The sequence below is a fragment of the Trachinotus anak genome, unplaced genomic scaffold, assembly GCF_046630095.1.
Source record: "Trachinotus anak isolate AG129_WGS33_773 ecotype Australia unplaced genomic scaffold, CSIRO_AGI_Tana_v1 ptg000009l, whole genome shotgun sequence".
Taxonomy (NCBI): Eukaryota; Metazoa; Chordata; class Actinopteri; order Carangiformes; family Carangidae; genus Trachinotus; species Trachinotus anak.
The window spans coordinates 21,687,744-21,708,608 of NW_027273860.1; the positions used below are offsets into that span (position 1 = coordinate 21,687,744).

The 20,865-nt window shown below is 46.8% G+C and overlaps 1 protein-coding gene across 4 annotated transcripts in view; it reads left to right on the top strand.

Moving 5' to 3' along the window:
* Positions 1 to 20,865, top strand: part of LOC139625651 (matrix metalloproteinase-16-like) — a 55,179-nt gene that overhangs the window by 31,265 nt on the left and 3,049 nt on the right. For all 4 annotated transcript variants that reach the window (XM_071485811.1, XM_071485810.1, XM_071485812.1 and 1 more), the window contains 5 exons: positions 5,131 to 5,292; positions 8,796 to 9,013; positions 15,314 to 15,452; positions 17,120 to 17,270; positions 18,491 to 18,606. In XM_071485811.1, coding sequence (XP_071341912.1) covers positions 5,131 to 5,292; positions 8,796 to 9,013; positions 15,314 to 15,452; positions 17,120 to 17,270; positions 18,491 to 18,606 — 786 coding nt within the window. The remainder of the gene's footprint in view (positions 1 to 5,130; positions 5,293 to 8,795; positions 9,014 to 15,313; positions 15,453 to 17,119; positions 17,271 to 18,490; positions 18,607 to 20,865) is intronic.

Here is a 20,865-nt window from a genome sequence, read left to right on the forward strand (position 1 = left end):
AAACATTTGAAATAGTGAAACAGAAACAGAAATAGTGAGGGAAGCTGAAATACAGGTTAAAGTACAAGTTTCACAGAAGCGGAAGTGGAAATGTTTAAAGAAATTAGTGTTAGTTCAGATGTGTAAACAAAGAGACAGTTGTGCTTTTAAAGAAACAGAGAGAGCTCAGGTGCTGCTGAGATCATCACTGTTCAGGTGAAGACCTGAGGTCTGACAGTCTGAAGTGTCCAACGTAGGATCAGCATTAAAGGGAGAAAGTTGAAACCAGAGCTGATTAGTCGCCACTGAAAGCAGTTGAAGTGTCAGTTGATGTGGAGGAAATGCTCCTCTTCACTTTGAGCTTCTCTCAGGATTCATCTTCAGCTTCAGTGTGTGTAAAGGTTCAAGATGTTTCCTCATCAGTGTCTCATCTTCATGCTGGGTGTGTCTGCCCAAACCATGTTTAAAGAGTAGAAGAAGAGTTTTCAGCTCTCTAGTCTTTTGGTCCAGTTTCCTGTTCGAGGCTGTGTGTAGAAAGTTTTTTCCGGCGTCTCTGTGGCAACGTGACATCACTGTTTGCGTGTCCATGGACACAGCTGCAGGAGTGTGTGTGAACTTGTGAATGCACACGTGGACACACCAACGCCTGCGAATGCATTATTAATGATAATAATAATAATAATCACAATGAAAATGTGCACATATCCCCATCTCGCTCACAGGTGCAGCACAGAGATAAACATGACGAGAATAAAGGACTCCACAGGAACCCACAATATTTGGATCCCTGGCAGCGTTCCACACAGCACCTCAGTCTCTGTAAATTAATAATTACTCCTGTGTACATGTGTTGTTCCCATCAGCTGCAGCTTTGTTCCCTGACAAGCTTGTGAGAATTTACTGGGAGTGTAGAGGGGGGAGGAGGGTGAGTGGAACCACGGGCTTCAGAAGATGAAGAACCTCGGCTCATCGTTCTGACTCCAAATGCAGGGTTAACTTGGATCAACACTGGTCATAACCAAGGTAACAGTGACTTAGTCAAAGTTTCCTCTGGTCATCACCGACCATCCTTTCAGCTCTAGGGTACCTGTTGGTCTAAGGGTCCCATGTGGGGGTCACGAGGGCCCCAGGGCCCCTCTGGATGTTAATCCAGCCATGACTGTATGATGAACTGAGTTTTATCATCGTCCCAGTGGAGCTAAAGGCTGTAGTTGTTGTTTTATTGGCTGATAGTGAAGTTTTGAAGCAGCTCCATTTCCTCTCAGCTCCTGGACTCTGACCTCTGACCTCTGACCCCTGACCCCTCAGGGTTTGTTCTTTGCTGCTTGATGAAACTGATTTGGTGAAATGTGCCAAAGTGTGTGAGGGTGTGTTTGGAAGCAGAGTGAGCAGAAATCAGTCATGTAGTTTGGCTGCTTTCTGCACAATGGTCACTCTGTTGACAGCCAGCAGAGGTCTGTGTGCCCGGGGCCCTCTGAGCCAGGCACTGAACCACAGGGCTGAGATCCAGCACAGCTCTCAGTGACTCACTCTCTGTCTCTGGACTCTCACTTCACATACTGAATCTCCAGTCCTGCAGGGTCCAGTTGGTCTGTGTCGGTCCTGCTTCTCCTCAGCTTGAGGATAACAGCTGATTGTTTCCACTGTGGAGCTCTCAGTGTCAGCCACAGTAGAACACCCTATGCTAACTATGCTAACTGTTCTGATCCGTCTGCTAGTCTCTGATTCTGGTCTCAACAGACTCCTCATCTGAGTGTGGGTCTGACTGAGGCTGACGTCAGAGTAGATGAGCTTCAGACCAGTTTTTATGTGTGAAAACATGTTAAATATGAATGAGCCGAGGATTTTAAAACACGTCTGGAGAAAGTTTATTGTCACTGAAAGCTGCTGTAACATACAGATGCACATCCAGCACAAACATGTGTGCAGTGAGCACGTCTGTGGATCAGCTCAACTGATGTGGGAAGAAAAATAGAACTTCTCTAGAACTCACAGTAATAAATCTCAGCATTTAAATACCCTCCAGTGTCTGTGTTAGTGAGCAGTTGCGCAGCTGTGTGGGTACAAACCACAGTTAGCACCTTTACTGTACAGCAGACTGTCTTCCTGAAAGTGCAGTTTCAGCCACTGTGGGAGCTGAACAGTGAGAAACACTGGACAAAGATACGCTCATGTTAACTAACAGCAGTAAGAGCTGCAGCTGTGTCTGCTGGGGGGGGGGGGGGGGGGGGGGGGGGGTCAGAGCCTAGTTATCTGTCTGTGGGCTTTTGACAGCAGAAGATGTTGATGTGTGCTAATGTCACAGGGGATGTTGAGCTGTGAAGATTCTCTGACAGAGAGAACACACTGTGATGATGAGCGTCTGAGGGAAAACTGGCAGAGGTCTAAAGGATCTTGAATGAAGCCAACAAGTGGACAAACGCCTGCAGGTCACCGGGCCTGCAGCACAGTGAGGCAGTAGTTACACACTGAGGAAGCAGAGAAGGTTACGGACCCCCGGAGGCCTGCGCTGACAACCTGAGCTATTACTGCAATTGAACTGCCGTGTCCCAGGCCCCATATCTGATTTGTGGGCTTGTGTGTGTGTGTGTGTGTGTGTGTGTGTGTGTGTGTGTGTGTGTGTGTGTGTGTGTGTGTGTGTGTGTGCGTGCGTGCGTGTGCGCGCGCGTGCATGCATGTGCGTGTGTAGCCCAGTGTTCCCAGGTCAAGTGAGGGGCTGCAGCAGCAGCAGTGTGTGCAGGAGCCGGTAAATCATGGAGAAAGAGCAGGTACATCTGATTTTAGATCTCCTCCTCCACTCCATCTTTCCTCTCTTGTTTCCCTGTTTCTCCTTTTCGGGCACACTATCTCATTAGCTGCAACCTTGACCTATCCTGAGGGGAGTGGCCCCCAGCTGCTGCTGCTGTGATCTCCACCCACTCCACGTGGAGGAAAACTTCTCAGGAATGTAACAATGCTGGAGGCCCCCCCCCCCCAATCTCTTTGGGGCGGAGATAAGACCACTGACAGGAGGCTAACATTACAAACACCAAGGTCAAAGGTTGCACTTGTATAATTCATCAGCTCGGTCCTGTGCAGCTGCAGCAGTGGAACCTGTTGGAAGATAATAAATGGTCCTGAGTCTTATCATCCTCCTTGCCTCAGTTTTTCCTCTTCTCTTTATCATCCTGTACTTTTTCCACTTTTCCTGGTGCAACCATCGCTCCAGACACCCTCTCTCCTCACCTCACCTTACCTCCTCTTATCTCTGTATTTACCTTCTCTCTCCCACTCATCTTTCCCTCCCTCCTGTAACTTTGTCTCTCCTTCATCTCTCCTCTTTCCTCCTCCTCTACACTGTTCCCTCACATCACTTCTTTGTCTCTTTCATCCTTCGCTGTCTGCCTCACACCTTCCCCCCTCCCCCTCCACTCTTCACTATCTCACGTGGACCCTCCCTGTACCTTCCAGCTGATAATTAGCCAGACAGTGCGCACCACCTCGGCTTTGTTTGTGGCCCCAGGGCCGAGAGGATGTCCCCGTCTACCAGGGCAACTGAAACAAAGTGACAACACTGACCTGATATGGCCGCAGGAGGCAGAAAGGCTGACTCAAGATTGAAGGAAAGAGAGAGACTGAGGCGTTTTTTCCTCTTACTCATACTGGACCAGGACCTGGACCAGTTCAGCTCTCATGTACTTTGTGTATTTGTAACTTGGAGGTTACAGTTAGATCAAGGTCATAAATAGTTTCCCGTATTTTTATAGAACACACAGGACATATTTACATTTGAAATATCACACATTTAACGAGCTGCTCATACAAACCACGATCACATTTGTGGCTTTTGCAGAACATTTAATATGAAAATGAAAGGTGGATGTTTAAAATGTGATGGAGCTCCTCTGGCTCCTGAACCACTGAGCTGCTCCTCTCCTCTCTTTATAAACTCCATCTCCAGACACTTGTTCAGGATTACAGGCTTGCATAAATTGTGTCTCAAGTTTCTGTATCTCTCCCAACTTTTACAAGCCGTCTGTTTTCATTGGAAGAATTTAGCTAAAACGTGAATCTTTTTCCACAAGCCAAGGTTATTAATACTATCTGTCTGTGTGTGTTTTTACACAGACTTTACATCAGCCCTGTAAAGACTCACTGACATTTATACAGTCAGATATTCTCCACCAGGTCCCAATTAGCCCATTTCTCTGTGGCAGGCTGGTCGCTAAACTCTAAAGCAGAGCAGCCTACCTGCTAAGACTGGATCTGAATCAGTGTCTGTATCTACTGATGTGTTATTCATGTGACAGATTTGCAGCAGATAAGTGCCTCCCTTTAGTAGGAACCATGATGAATAAGTGATGCTCTTTTTCATTCCTGTTGTCTCTCACTGTGATAAGAACAACAGTAAAACTGAAGAGAGGCGGCAGCAGGAACGACACTGAATACACAATCTTAATCCTATTTTTAGCCTTTGACCAAAACTATTCCAAACTCCTATTGAAAAAGCCCAATTTTTGTGTCTTCATACTTGTTCTCCTGCAGTGGAGGGAGGTAATGACATTTTGAGGCAGTAGATGTCTCGTTGGCTTCTCACAGACCAACAACATGACACACAACAGTCCAACCATACATGTAACGATGATGAGCTTCTTCTGGAGGGAGATCAGAGGACGAGTTTTCTCTGTCGGTGTTTTGGTTGCTGGTGATGCAAGTTGAGAAAGTTGAATGTGAAGCTTTAAATCCCAAATATCTGAGGCTACAGTTGGGGAAGGGAGGGGCTTGGCTGTCAGCCACAGGTCAAAGGTCATCAGCAGTTCACCACGACTTTAGGCTAATTACAGAGAGCAGTGTTTTCTGTGTTGAGTGTGTATGTGTTCTACATAATCCACTCATTAGGAGCATAACTGGTGGATTATCTGTGCTCTTACACACACTCACATATGTTTGGATACACACCAAACATGAGCTGAAACTTTAAAAAGCTGCTGTTTATTTAAATCATACAGGACTTTATTTTGAAGGAACCACTGTGGTGCCGCCAACCAGAGCACGTGTGACCTGACAGGCTGAGAGGCAACAGAACATGACCTCATCTTTGTGTGACTGTGAGAGGCATAAAATGCTGCAAACTAATTTCCTTCTCTCTCTTTTCTCTCTGTCTGTTTCTAGGTAACGACTTGTTCCTGGTGGCGGTCCACGAGCTCGGCCACGCTCTGGGCCTCGAGCACTCCAATGATCCCACAGCCATCATGGCTCCGTTCTACCAGTACATGGACACCGACAACTTCAAACTGCCCATGGACGACCTGCTGGGCATCCAGAAGATTTACGGTACGGCCTCCGGACTTCATTCACACGCGTCCAGTTAAGGTCTTCTTCAGTGTAATCTGTGTTTTTAACCTGACAATTCCACATGTGTGAAATCTTAAAGATCCCAGTGTTTTATCCTAAGTGTTGATATCCATCAGAACATATATATGTGGTGGGAGTCCTGCTCGATCACACCAGAGAGTCCTGCAGGTAAATGTGATCTGGTCTTGGAGACGTGGTGTCCACTCACAGGCTGGTTGGTGATCTGCTGTAGCTGGCGAGCTAACTGTTAACACACTAGCACTAGTCAGTGACAGAGGCTGTGTCCGAGATTACACTTTTTGCTTCATGTCCTCTCCCGTCGGTGTGAAACTTATTTATAGATGTGAGAATATTCAAGTTGTGTAATTTCCCTGATGCAGTGAATCAGGTATGATGGACGCTAACAGTTAGCTTGATTACTAACAAGACATGGAGATATTCTTCCTGACAGAGCAGTGAGTGAACACAGTTTGACTCTGTCCCATAATGCATCTGTGGAGCAATGACTGGATGATGTGACAGCTGTGGTCCTCCGCTCCCTCCAGAGTCAGCTCTTTCCAGACAGATGCTGCTCATCCACGGCACCAACCTGAGGGTCAAAGTTCACCGCAGCTGAACTGACACTGACTGTCATGAAGTGATTCAGCTGTATTAAATGCTGGTGAGACCTGGTCTGAGGTCAGCCATCAGTACTGGTTTAAAACTGGATCCCACTGACCAACACACTCCTCAGTGACAGACGCTAAGTGCTTCGTAGTCCCATGGAGCTGGTGCAGCTCTGGGCCGGGTCAGTCTGACCGGACAGATTCAGACAGATCTGAGCTCAGTCCACGCACAGCTGCAGTTATACTCTTCTTTGCTGTAGCTTCATGTTGATCCAAACTGTGACTCACTGACTGAGAATGAATGATTGAGTCTGGAGTAACTCCTCTGAGGGCGGGAGCTGCAGTGTGTAGATGAATGAATGAGAAGCTGGTGGAGTTCAGGTAGAACAGGACAGGTGTGAACAGGTGTGTGTTACAGGTGGAGAGGGTGGTGAAGAGAGATGTGTGGTGAACTGAGAGGCAGGATGGAGCAGCTCAGTGAAGGTCACTGTACAGTGGAGAGGAAATACCTGCTGTTTCTGTTCATTTAACATGAATATGAGAAATGAAGTGAGACGTCACTGGATGATTAGGAACTCCAGGGTTCAGCAGGTCTAAATAATAAAGACACAAACACAGACATACAGTCTGTAGCTTATTTGTCTTTTAATTTCCTCAGCTTTGAACTGAACGACTTCCCACCCTTGGAGAGAATTGGCCACTTCCTGTTTGCAAAAGCAATGTGTAAACACATTAGTGATCACAGTGACATTAGAGTGAAGTGAAAACCAGCATGAAGCCGTTGACATCGAACACTCATTACTGCTCTGAACCTCATCCTGAGCCTCCACACCACCACCGCTCCTGGGAGGAGTAAAAAGAAATGAGGAAAAAACAAATCGATGGAGTTTGTTTGAGGATGGTGACATTTACAGGAGTAATCTGTGCATTCATACTGCACCTCCAGACAGCTGAGAGGAGATGGATCAAAACAAGAGCTGGTCAGAACCTGGTATCTAGGGAGACCCAGTAGCTAAATGGTTAGGGCTCATACCATGTGGATGCAGGTTATCTGTTCCTGTCCCATTTCCTGTCCCACTCCTCTGTCCTATAAATAAAAGAACCTGGTATCTGTGTGGACCACATGGTCAATGTGTGAAACTGAGGACATTTATGAAAACTGCTGTGGAACCAGTCAGTCAGTCAGTCAGTCAGTCAGTCAGACAGACAGACAGACAGACAGACAGACAGACAGACAGACAGACAGACAGACAGACAGACAGACAGACAGACAGACAGACAGACTCTGAGACATCCTGACTCTAAATCTAAAAATGTTGGATCCTACATATCCACTCATGCAACTCAGTTAAATGATACCATAAGGGTCAATGTTTAATGTAACAAAATTTTGAAACCAACATAAAGAGGAAACATTTAATAAACTGTGTGCAGTTTTCCTACAGTGTTACAGGTTTAGGGACTTGTTGCTCTGATCTTAAACAGTCCAGACTCCAGTCACATCACCAGTGTTATAATTGCGATCACTGGATATGAGAATCAGGTGTCAGTGATGGACAGGAACTGTGGGAAATCAAAACACCATGAGACTGAAACACCAGGAGGTAGTCTAAAGCCTGGATGTGTTGTCATGGGTTTAACATGTTGTTGTTTCTTTGTGTGTGTGTGTGTGTGTGTGTGTGTGTGTGTGTGTGTGTGTGTGTGTGTGTGTGTGTGTGTGTGTGTGTGTGTGTGTGTGCAGGGGCATGTTTGTCTACATGTCGAGCTGACTGTGAGTCTTCTCAGCGCTTATGTAACTGCTGAGTGGTTGATCTGCTCTAATCCAGGATGAATTTCAGAGGAGGCTGACTGTGGCTTGTCTTCCTTCACACACTCTTAAATCATTTGTAGTTGTCAGTAGCTCTCAAGGTTTTATGTGTGTGTGTGTGTGTGTGTGGGTATGTGTGTGTGTGTGTCTGTGTCTGTGTCTGTGTCTGTGTGTATCCCTTCATATTGCAGTCTTGTATTCATACGTCTGTTGCCCTGATCAACACATGGCAGCTCACCTCCTGGTTTTCACAGTTACACTCTGTGTTATTCAGGTGTCATCATGTGCACAATTATTCACACACACAACCCACTCGCTCGCCCAGCCTCTTCCTCTCCTTCTCTCATGTAATCCATGAATGTTAAATAACACCAAGGAGGTCATTGTATTTTTGTCTCTACAAAGTCTTTTTTTAAATTTTCTTTTTCATTCATCTGAAGATATTATATTTGTATATATGTCATATTAAACTGGGCTGAGCTGCATCAATCACAAGAGAGGATTTGAGCCTCTCTCCTGATTGGCTGACTGTTTTCTAAGGTATCCAATAAATATATAGAAATTTTCAAGTAAACACTCAAAGAAACCGAATCCTGCATGGTTGGATGGTGGGTGGGGCTTGGGGCGTGGCTGAAGGCACTGACTGCTTTGTTGTGACATCACAAAGTCACAGAAGTCCTGACGGCTGGTTTTAAGGCTCAGTTTCTGAATACAGGCTGTGTGCATTTCTCTCTGGACTGAGGCTTTGATACTTTCACAGTATTAATATAGAACCTAGACCTGCTTTATAATCACAAACACATGGACATCTACCTTTAGACTGTATGGAGCTTTAAAGTGTGTAAAAAGTTATTTGTCCTCCAGCATGTGTAGTAGCGTTCACATGAAGAGGACAATGTATTTCTGGCTGACAGATGTAGTGACTCTGCTGTTAAGAGACAAACCTGAGCGTTTACACTTGTCACTTCCTCAGACACACATTCAGTGTCTTGACGTGTTGTTGTGTAGACAGTTGTGTGTTGTGAGGTGTGGTCTGATTCTCTGAGATGTTTCTCTCTTACTCCCTCCAGGGCCTCCTGATAAGATTCCCCAGCCCACCAAGCCTCTGCCAACGGCACCCCCTCCTCGCTCCCATCCTCCTTCAGACCCCCGTAAACCAGACAGGCAGACGCGACCTCCAAGGCTGCCCCCAGGGGACAGACCGTCCCACCCCAACGCTAAACCCAACATCTGTGATGGAGGCTTCAACACCCTGGCCATACTGAGGAGAGAGATGTTCGTCTTCAAGGTGAGAAAGATTCAGAACTGCATCTCTCAGCAATCAAAAGTAGCAGCTGTGTATTTTATGACATAATTAAAGAAGCTATTATTTCTAAAAGGAGCTGGTTGCAGGTGACTTTCAGGCTGATGTAGAAAGAATGTGGACAAACTGGGTATTTAACTGAGGGGGAACACACCAGGGTGCACAGTCTTCTCTCTCCAACACACTGGGCCTGGTTTTCATTCCAGCACAGAGCACACATGTCCCTTCATGCATCTTTATCCTCGGTCTGAGCTTGTGAGCACAAGACCTTGGCAACATGCAGTAAGAAGAGAGGAAAACCTTGAGGCAGCACAAAGCTGAGCTGTGTTCTCACAGAGAGCCTCTGATGCCTTCTGTGAGTGTGACTGTATTTGTGAGGATATAAATAGACAGTGTTCATTGGTTAAATAAGAGGCTTGTGGAGCCGGGGGAAAACCCCTGTCTGCCCCCCCCCAGTGTGTATTCTAGACTTGGAACCAGAGCTGCTACCTGTGGAGGTCTTTAACCGAAATTAGACTCAGTTCACACTGTGCTGGTTTAATGGGGGAATAATATGTCTGTTACGCTGGTGTAAATACACAACATGTGTGCAGGAGCTTCCCTCCCCCCTTCAGTCCTGCTGTGATGGACTGATGAGGATCATGAGATTGGTGAGGTAGTGATGACACAAAAAGGACATTTGTAAGAGTTCAGGAAGTGGAGAAGACCAGGACAATCGGCTCCACACTGGCTCTGTTGGAACTGAATTGTGTTGACACTACTGTTGAAATGAAGATCCCTGTACTTTTATTTGTCACAACTAATCCAGCATCAGTCTGATGTTGTTTACCTCGAACCTGTTTAACTGACTGAAATCAAATCATCTCCCCACTGATACAGATCTGTCTCTGTGAAGGTTCCTCTGGAGGAATCAGGATGAATCTGATCACTGTCTGACTCCCTCAGCTTCTCTGTGTTCTTCCTCATCCAGTCTGACAAATCCCCACTGAGAAAGTAAAATCTACAGTGTGTGGTTCCATCCATGCTGCCTCCTTGTATTTGTGATGTGCTGACAAGACAAACCAACGGATAATAAGAATGAACTAGAACTTCTCACTCAGGAACCATGCAAAACAAACTTCATATGAAACACTCCTCGTAAACATGCTTCACATTTCAGCTTTGGAACCATGTTTCTAGCTTCAAGCATGTAGGGCGAGTAGAAAACACAGCAGTTGCACACCGACACCATGAAGCAGCAACAGAAAACAGAGGGTGAAGTTTCCGACCTGTGAACGTTCTCTGCTGATGTGGAGCTGCTCTCTGGCTCCGTCCTTCTCAAGCTTTGATGAATGTTTGTCTCTGCTGGCCTCACATTTTTCCAGAGGTGGAGCTGGATGGAGGAGAGGCCTGATTCCTTCCAGAACATGTGTAAGTGCAGTTGTAAATCCAGTTCACATCATCAGGACCACCAGTAACATGACTCCTGACGCTTTGCTCCGCCCTCAGCATGATGCACGTCTCAGCCGTTGGAACCAGTACGGTCTGTGAAGGGATCACAGGTTGGACCTGGACTCAGGAGGAGCAGGTGGTCCTAATATTTCTTGCCTCACAGTGAGAGCTGGGCCAGTTTTCTCCAGGAGGTCTGAGGTATCATGCTGATCCTGATCTGGAATCATAATTAGTGATGTCTGTGTTACTTGATTTATTCACTCTGGTCACGCCAAGGTGTGCGTGATTTTGAGGATGGTTAAGACGCTGGCTGACACACTGATTTACAGCTGCTGCTTCGTCGTGTGTCAGGTTGATGTGAAGTTTGCCTCGTTTTACTGTCATTTATGAGGCTGATTTCCTCAGCCTCATAAATGATAGTCCTGTGCTCGATGGCAGGGCTGATGGTCGCTCTGGTTTCTTCGTGCTGTAGGTCCGTTTGGCCAGCACAGCTTGGCCATACTCACCGAGCCCAACTGATTGTTTTGAAGGAGTGGAGTCCAGTCAGTGCCAGCTCATTATAGCAGCCTCATTGCCCGGAGGCCCACAGGTGGGCGCCCGATGTGAAGACAGGGCGTCACTGAGGCCAGGTTTGTTGGACCTGTCTCAGTGAGATCTGGCACCAAAGTCTTAGACCTACATGGTCAATGTTACTCAGAGAGAAGAATATGATGGTCAGGTCCAGTGGTTTACAGCAGAGCCTCGTCTCTCCTTCAGTTCTGTCGTCTGCAGGTGTGCACGTTTCCGCCACAGCCATTTACATGGAAACAGGTTGTCCGCGGGGTTTTAAAAAGTATTAAAAGTTAGTAAATAAAATTAGCAAAAATTAAGGCCATTAAAAGTTATTAAAATGTATTAAACGCCATTTTATGAGGCATTATATTTTACTTTTTTTTTTTCAAACTATGAGTTGTCCATTTGTGTTTAAAAGTTTATCTGCTAAGGCTTGCGTAAGTTTATTTAAATGTGGGATTAGGCTCATTCATTCTAGTTAGTTATCTATGATACTGACATTACATTCTGTGGTCGTTCGACGTCTCAAACTTTTTGCGCGCTGAAGTGGATACTGGCTGGCTTGTCAAACTCCTCAGGTTTATTTGCTTAGACCTATCTTAAACGCTCGGACAACCAAATGTATCGTCGTCATGGGCAATTCTCAGACAACTGGCTAGAGGACCAGGCGTTTAAAGACTGGCTCAGGCCTGTAGTAGGGAATAACCAGCAGGCTTACTGTTCGGTTTGTTAAAAAAAAAAAAACATCAATATCAGCTGGATGGGGGTTAACGCTCTCCGCATATGCTAAGCACTAGCCATAAATCTGGAATACACGGAGAGCAGTTCAAGTCCATTCACTGGTTGTAATGGCATAACCAGTTCATGTAGTGAATGCCAGTTTGTAGGAACTTTTATCCTTTTAATGAACATTTTATATAATCTATTTTTTTTTTATTCAAGAAGTTAAAAAAATGCAAGATGTGTTCAAAATCACTGAGTCTCTAAATCTATTCTGTTGACCCATGTTCCCTATTTAAATTCTGTTGTATTTGCCCAGAGTAGTTTTATAAATCTCAAAATCAGTGTAAAAGTTAGAAAAGTTGTCAATTAAAACAGTTGCAACTCAATGTTGTGTTGGTTTTAAAAAATATTGAGAAAGTATTAAAAAAGGTATTAAAATGTAAAATTTAACTTCAGGATTTCTGTATATATCCAGGGAAATCAAAAATGTCTGTATCTACTGGTTTATCAGTCTGTAAGTCTGAGAACCTTCCTCCTGTGTCGGACTCTCTGAACCTTTTCTAAGCTGGAGTCAGTAACGTTAATGATGTCCTCATGTTCCTGGTGAATCCAGGGATCTCATGCTGATCTCATGTTGATTTCAAGTTGATCTCAAGTCAATATCACATTGATCTTGCGTTGATCTCACGTTGATCTCACGTTGATCTCATGTTGATCTCACATTGATCTCACATTGATCTCATGTTGATCTCATGTTGATCTCATGTTGATCTCACATTGATCTCATGTTGATCTCACATTGATCTCACATTGATCCTCCTCGAAGGATCCACTTCCTGTGGACAGAGGAACCACAGATGTTGGTGTAAGAAGCTGAAACAGTGATTCCACGGAGGCATGCTGGGAGTCAGGCTTGTTAAGGTGCTGGTTTTACAGCTGCTCGTTTTTCTCTGCACCGAGGTGACAGAGGGTCAGCTCCAGTGTCACAGTAAACGTCACAGCTGCCACTTTAATAACTGCAGTCACCTCAGTTCAACTTCCTGTGAACCCACCAACCACAGGGAGAAGAGACACAGTCATACTGTACATGCATGTGCACTAAAGCAGTTTTCAGTGACCAGACAGGAAGTCACAGAGAAGCCGCTCATTTCCCATCAGGCTTTCAGTGCAGTGACATATGAAGGTAGAGCTGGAGGTTTGTTACAGGACGTTTCCTCTCTCCTCCTCTCCACCAGTCCTAAAGTCAGTGAGAGACACATCCATCCATGGTGTGGACAGATTTAGAGCAGGGGATTCTGGGAGGCTGCAGAAGATCAACTACGTGGATGCTGATGTCAGAGCCACGTTTTGATTTCAACAACTCCTAATGAGAACACAGTGGTCAAGGGAGCGGTGAGCTGTCCCCCCTCCTCAGTGTCTCTGTTCCTGGGACACAGAGGACAGGGTGTCTGTTGATGGACCCAGTTTAAACAGTTTGGACACAACGACACACTCACAGGTTGATCTTCACTTTGACTCAAGACATCAGAACTGTGAAACCACACATGGAATTATGTAACATGAAGTGTTATATAATTGATTCTTCACTTGCCTCCATTCACCTCGATGAAGCTCTGTACAGTGATGTCATCATCTTCATCGTCTTCATCAGGTCGTCTCCTGGTTTTAGTTAAGAGCTGGTCAAAGGTTAATCAGTGGAATTTAGTGTCTTTAATGTGTCTGACCATCTGATGTGTTGCGTTGTGTCGTATCGTGTTTTGTGTTGTGTTGTGTTGTGTCGTATTGTGTGTTGTGTTGTGTTGTGTTGTGTTGTGTTGTGGCGTGGCGTGGCGTGGCGTGTCATGTCGCGTCGCATCGTGTTGTGTTGGTGTACAGTAAACAGACTGTTGGACAACTGTACTGATCCATAAAGAAGAACAGCTCAGCTGAGGAATGACGTCGGTCTTTAAGCTCTTTGAATGTATCTTCACGTGCAGTTGTAAAAACCATCAAACATTCTGATGGCTCTGATCTCATGAGGACTGTCCCAGGACAAAGACCAGGACTGACCTCTGACCTCTGCTACAGAGGAGAAGGTCATCAGAGTCACCAGCCTCAGAGTCTGCATGAAGCAGCAAACACGTCAACATCAGCTGTCCGGAGGAGACTGTGTGAATCAGGTCTTCACGAGAAACCAGGTCATCTGACCTGAACCCAGCTCAGATGGTTTGGGATGAGTTGGAGCACAGAGCGAAAGAAAAGCAGCCAACGAGTGACCCCCAGTGCCTGGTACATTAGCGCATCCATGGCCTTTATACTGTATCTGTTTAATGTTTCCTAATGATCTCATGTTGGTCTCTGACCTCTGCCCAATCACCTGCTGATGTTGCTGCTGTCAGTGAAAGGTGAAAGGTCATCATCAGTGCAGTGATGTGTTGTTCAGCAGCGGCTCAGAGGTGGAGACAGGTTGGTGCCGTCCACATTTCTGCAGAGGGAGAACAGTTATTCAGCCTCACTGCTCTGAGCACAGTTCCTGCACCATGAGAATGTGACAAAGCCCACACTGTCCATCCTCTCAGAGCAGAGAACAGGAGCAAGGTTTAAGATGATTCCAGACGCTGCTGCCGTTGCAGGAAATGTTCGTGAAGTGAAGTGTGTTCTTTATTTTCAGAGAGGGAGGGGGGACAGCACAGCAGCGGAAAGAACAGTCTCTCTTTTCTAAAGTCAGAAGGATTCAAACGGGTCAGATTTCAGTTTGATCTGTTTTCAATTACTGGACTGGGTTGTGTGCAGAGGAAACTGCTGAACAGCTGAAATCTATGGAGGGAGTAGGTATGGAGTGAGCGAGGGAGAGGAGGAGTTGGACTGAGAGACGAGGGGAAATGAGTAGAGGAGGAAGAGTCCAGGGGGAGGGGGGAGTCCCAGAGAAACACCAGGATCAGACAGAGGGAGGAGAGTGTTGGCTAATGGGCTGTTTATGTAGCTTTCACTGAGGATGAGGCAGCGTGTGATGATGTGTCCTCTCTCTCTCTCTCTCGCCACGAGGTCGGGCGTTCCGGCCCCGGCACTCAGTGCGTTCACCAGGCGCAATTGGCCGTTCATTGCCAAAGGGTGGGTCATCTCAGAGTCCTAATGGCTTTCACAGCTGGGCTTTCCCCCGGCTGCCTCTGTCATCAAGTTTCATCCAACATCAAAAAGACACACCTTCCACTTGGCTGCCCCCCTCCTCCCAAAGAAGACATCTGAGCCTCTTGGCCCACGTCATGTGATCGCTTTTCCCACCATATATGTTGTCGTGGACCTGTGTGTGTAGCGACGGTCTCAAAGGCATCACACCTGTCGCAGCAGCTGGTTCAGGTTCAGGTGAACCCGCTGGTGTCAGGTGTTGTGATCCACCTGCTCTGGTACCACACAGAGTCAGGACAGTGTGTGTGGGGGGAGTCAATGAACTCTGAACTAATTAAAACATTTCCCACTGTGTCATTAACACATGAACACACTCACCCTGTGTCTCTGTGTTAATTGCGGCGACATCTATAAGCATGTGGTTTCTGCACATGCTCACCTCTGTCCTCACCTGTGTCCTCTGTTCTCCTCCAGGACCACTGGTTTTGGCGGGTCAGAGATAACTCGGTCATGCCGGGGTACCCCATGCTCATCAGTGTTTTCTGGAGGGGCCTGCCACCCAAGATAGACGCCGTCTACGAGAACAGCGAGGGAAAGTTTGTCTTTTTCAAAGGTAAGGGCACCTGCTGGACCACCACGCTGTGAAGCTTCATCATCCTCATATAGCCATATGTCCTGTGTACTTCTGCTCACACATTCTCTGTGTGTCCCAGACACAGACACAGGCTCTTCTCTGTAGTAACTGCTGTGTGTTGTTGTGCCTCGATTGTGTGTGTGTGTGTGTGTGTGTGTGTGTGTGTGTGTGTGAGAGAGCCCAGTGTCAGTCTGTGGAAGATTAAGCTTTAACAACACTGGTGTTAACGTTGTGCTGCTGCTGGTAGTGAAATGTTTTCAGCTGCATTTGATCATAATTAACACAAAGAGCTGTTGTTAATGACTGATGGTTAGTGACTCTGATTCCTCCACCTTCCTGAAACACATCCAACCTGGACCCAGCTGCCTCTGAAACACAGACTTAAAGCTCATTATGTCTGAGGCCAAAGAACTCTGGTGTGTGTGTGTGTGTGTGTGTGTTTGTGAGGAGGTGGAGAAGGAGGGGTCTCTTTTTGGAAAAAATCTTTATCCCATACAACAGTCTCTGTCAGGGCCAGAGGAATTGTGACCCAGAAAGAGTGGAGCTTTGTCAGAGAAGGAGGTGAAATGACAGGAATTTCCTTTCCACTACAGGTCTGCCCCCCCTTCACACAAACACCCGACCTGTACCCAGTCCTGCTGCTCCTCCACCCTCCTTTCACTTCTTTAGTGTGAGCTGATCTGTATCACTTCACATCCACTTTCTCTGTGTTAAAGAAAAGTGTTCCTCAGTTTCCTGACTGACTGAGTCCAGGTGCTCAGACCCTGATACTGATCCAACTGTTTGAGCAGAGAAAAACTGATCTTTGTGTTGTCATTGCTGGAGTTTAAATGGGGTCAGCCAGAACAGGTCTGTCCTCTCATGGACCTGCTCTCCTGCCCTCAGCCCGCTCTTCTTCTTCTCTGATTTATTTCAGTCCTGAGATCAATGAGTAGAAAACTGTAGAAAAGTATTTCTACGTCACACACAGGATGGTTTTCACAGAATCATCACAGCCTCAGTCCAACGACTGTGACATCAGACAGACCAAATATTTGACATCCTTTGTTTCCCACTCTACCTTTGTCATTCCTCCTCATTCTTTTCCTTTTTTTCTGTAACGCTCCCCTCCCCCACTTCCTGCCAGTCCACCCTGCCCCTCCTCTTCGTCACCAGTGACGAAGACGAGCACTTCCTAGGGTCACTGTGTCAGACACGTGCTGCGTCACCAGTCAGTGCACAGGAAGAAGAGATAGAGGTTTACCGAGAAAAAGGTGGAGTGGAGGCACAGACGGAGAAAGTGACAGAGATGGTTTTAAATATTTTCCACTCTGCTCCCTGAACGTCCCACAGTCAGGTCTGACTTCACTTCCTGCAGTGAGGACACTTTCAAACTAAAGTTTTAATGTGGCTCTTTGTCACTGGTTTTCCACTTTGTTTGGTTTGATCTCAGCGGGTTCTGAAAGGTTCCCAGAGTTCCTCTTGGCAAGGACAAGGAGAAACGTGTCACTGCGTCTGTCTCCTGTTTTAACAGAGGGAAGCATCAACATCAGATACTGTAATACAAGACAACAGGTCATCGCCTGCTGTTTGTTAGCAGGCTCCTGGAGGGGCGTCCCTGGTGTCACTCGTCCTTTTAATTTATTGTCCCATCCCTCTCTGTGCAGGGAAGCAGTTCTGGGTGTTTAAGGACACCGTGTTGCAGCCTGGATACCCCAAGGACATCACCCAGTTCGGACACGGCATGCCGGCCCAGAGCATCGAGACCGCCGTGTGGTGGGAGGACGTGGCCAAGACCTACTTCTTTAAAGGGGACAGGTGGGTGCAGATGGAGGAGGAGAACAGATGCCTTCAGGACACGTGACCATGTGTTTACTGTGTCTCTACAGTCATACAGCAGGTTCAGGTCCCTGGATCATGTCAGGACTTAATGTAGCTCACTGAGTCTGTGCAGGTCTAGTGGTGGGTCCTCTGATCTTATATCATGGACCATCTGACTGTGTCATATGACCTATGTTTCAGATGAATCATCATTGAAAGTTTTATATTTAGATATTTAATTCTGACAGTTCAGTTTCTGCTAACAGACCTTCTTAGCTGTTAAACAATCAGCTGCTAAAGGACCGTGTTAACTGTTAAACAGCCAGCTGCTAACAGACCATCTTGACTGTTAAACAGTTAGCCCGCTAACAGCAGCTGGAGACCAGTCCTTGTTCTTGTCTCAGTGAGTTTGTTGTAGCTCCTCATGAACCAGTTCTCCACCTGAGCAGAGCCAGAACCACCGTCACCAGCTGCAGTCCAGGACAGTGGAGTTAAAGTCAGTCTGCAGGACCAGAGACCTGACTGCAGGCAGGAACCTGATGCAGGATGAGATGGAGCAGAGCCTAAACTTTCAAAATAAAACACTTCCAAACAGCAGCTGATAAATAAATAATAATAAACATGAACGTGACAATAATAAACATGAAAGATAACAGAGTGATTGGCTGTGACAGCGTTTGTAACCAGAGACAGCAGAGAAGCATCAAAGTGGTGGAAATATATCAATCACAACTTCCAGTCGGGACTTTCAGAATAAAACCAGACTGTGATTCTACTCAGAAAGAATAGTCACATGATGTTTTAGCCAGGTCGCCCACCTCTACCATGAACACACACCATCCTGTTTCTGGAGCTACGTCTCCAACAGGAACCAACAGGCGAACATCCACTACCAGAGAATTGTTAACATCACATCTCTGTTCCACACATGATGGTGAAGGTCAGACTGAACTTTGACCTCAGGCTGAGAGGAGCTGAGGTCAGGTGGTGGTTCAGTGACCCCTCCTCTGAGACTGTATAAAAGGCTAAGCTCCTCCTGTTAGAAGAGACTTCATTCACATTAATGCAGACACTCCCGTCTGTGGGAGCCCTTCATCTGACACAAGATATGAACACAAACAACCATCTGTTGTCAGTTTCCACTCATTGACTCCAGCCTTCACACACATACAGAACCTGCTTTATCTTCCTGCGGCTCATCATTTGTTCCTGTTTAGGTACTGGCGCTACAACGAGGAAATGAGGACCATGGACCCTGGCTACCCGAAGCCCATCACTGTGTGGAGAGGTGTGCCCGACTCGCCACAGGGGGCCTTCGTGGACAAAGCCAACGGTACGATTTGTCCTGCCCAACACTCAGCTTTGGCAATAACAGCACGGTTCATGTGCCAGGCTGCATTGATTTCAGCTGGTCATTGGCACGCGCTGTGGGGGGGTAAACCAGGGTGGCATCGACTGAAATTTGCCCCAGTTACCACAGTGAGTCTCAGTGCGTGGCACGGGTCCATGCAGGCAGCACCAGGGGCCAGGCTGATGTAGAGAGAAACCAGAGATGAAAAGAGGTCAGTTTATCCAAAGATGCCTCTGTTTGTTTCTCCTCACTCGTCCGTCCTGCTCGCTGAGCCGTGAGACCCAGTTGGAGCAGGACTGTGGAAAGCAGAGAGGACAGGATCACTGCTGGGCACTCATTCCGGTTTGAGCCAGTTGGGCCTCACCAAGGGTGGGGGGGTGGGATGTATGCCTCGCTAAGAGCTCAGCCATTGGCCACTCAGATAGTGTGAAGGGGAGAACAGCTTCTCCCATTGGATGTAAATGCCAGGTGGGTCTGGACCTGGTCTTGGCAACTCCAGGGTTGGAAAAGCAGGGCAGGTGGTGCTGAACGCTCAGACCATCTGTGTCCTGGATTCACTGCCAGAGCCGTAGCCGGGCGTGTCTGCCGGTGAGGCCAGGTGGAGCGGGCATCAGTCAGAGCATGAAGGGTGGGTTGATGTCCAAGGGTTGATGTGTTTGTGTGTGTGGGTGTGTGTGTGGGTGGGTGGGTGTGTGTGTGTGTGTGTGTGTGTTTGGCTGTTTGCAGAGACACTGTGTCAAGTGGGCACACTCATAACGCTGACCCAGATAAGCAGACACACTGCTGATGACTGTGTGTGAGGGAACCTGTTTCAGAGGGGGGCCTCAGGGCTGTGGTGACCTGCCTCTAACCCACAGCAGCCCCGCCTGTCTCACCCCCCCCCCCCCCCCCCTTTCATACTCTGTCAGTGTGAGTTTTCAGACTGCCTCCAAATAAACACAGTTTCTCTCCTGTTTCTTCAGCTAATCACAGTCCTCCTCATCCTCACCCTGAGAGGATGAAGGGCGTTGTGTAGAGGCTTGTGTTCATCAGTTTGTGAGCATCGATCTTTATGGTGGAAGAGCTGCCGGTCGTCTGTTTTAGTTCCTCCATCAGAAGATATATTTGTGGTTTTAAGAACCAAAAAACATCTCAGTGTAGTTTTACATCTCCTCTCTCAGGCTTCTCTCTGGAGCTCTAGTAACAACAGGTCAGTCAGCCAATCAGAGGAGAGACTCTCTTCTGATTGGGGTTAGACTGGGTTAGACTGGGGACTAGGGTTACTGACTGTTTTCTGAGTAAACCAATAAAAATAAAGGAGATTTCAGTCAACCAAACCAAATCCTGCAAAGTCGGATGGTGGGTCCAGGTGGGCGGGGCTTGGGGCAGTAACTGCTTAGTTGTGACATCACAAAGTTCCAGAGGTCCTGACGGCTGGTTTTAAGGCTCAGTGTCTGAATACAGGCTGTGTGCATTTCTCTGTGGACTGAGGCTTTGATACTTTCACAGTATTAATATAGAACCTAGACCTGCTTTATGATCACAAACACATGGACATCTACCTTTAGACTGGATGGACCTGTAAAGATCTCTGACATATGTTAGTTGTAGGACGTCGGCTGCAGAGACACAGTCTGCAGGACACCAGGACATCACATCCTCATCATTACATCTCTCCTCAATGGTTTAAGAAGCTCTGGTCCTGATTCTCTTCAGCTGTCAGTTTCCTTGAGAAGAGCATGCATGAATAATACAACCCAGGAGACGAGTTGTAATTGGGGTCAGTGAAGAAGAGGAGGAAGAGGAGAGCCTGAGGTTTCAGCCAGGCTGTTGGGCTCAGTTTTACACAATGTGCTGTGTGTTTCCCAGCAGGCATTGCAGGAACAGTGACATGCAGAGTTTAGTGTCAGCACTAATGGACACAACCAGTTATTTTCACAGCACCAGAAGAAATGTCATCACAGTGTTTTTATTATTTTAACCATTTATTCTCTGTCGGATTGATCTATAGATTATTATCCAGTCATTGTTCTGTCTGTAAAGTGTTAAATTCATGTTGTTTCCCTGCAGCACAAGTTTATCATCACATGACTGAAAAACATCACGTTCACATGTGAGAAGCTGAAAACAAAAATTCAGATGCAGAAATATTTGTTGCCTCTGTGGCTGCTCTCTTCAGTCACACACAGAGCACACAGGGACAAATGTGTGTGTGTGTTTGGAGGGGTGGGGTTGGGGGTGGTGATTCACTTAGATGTATTA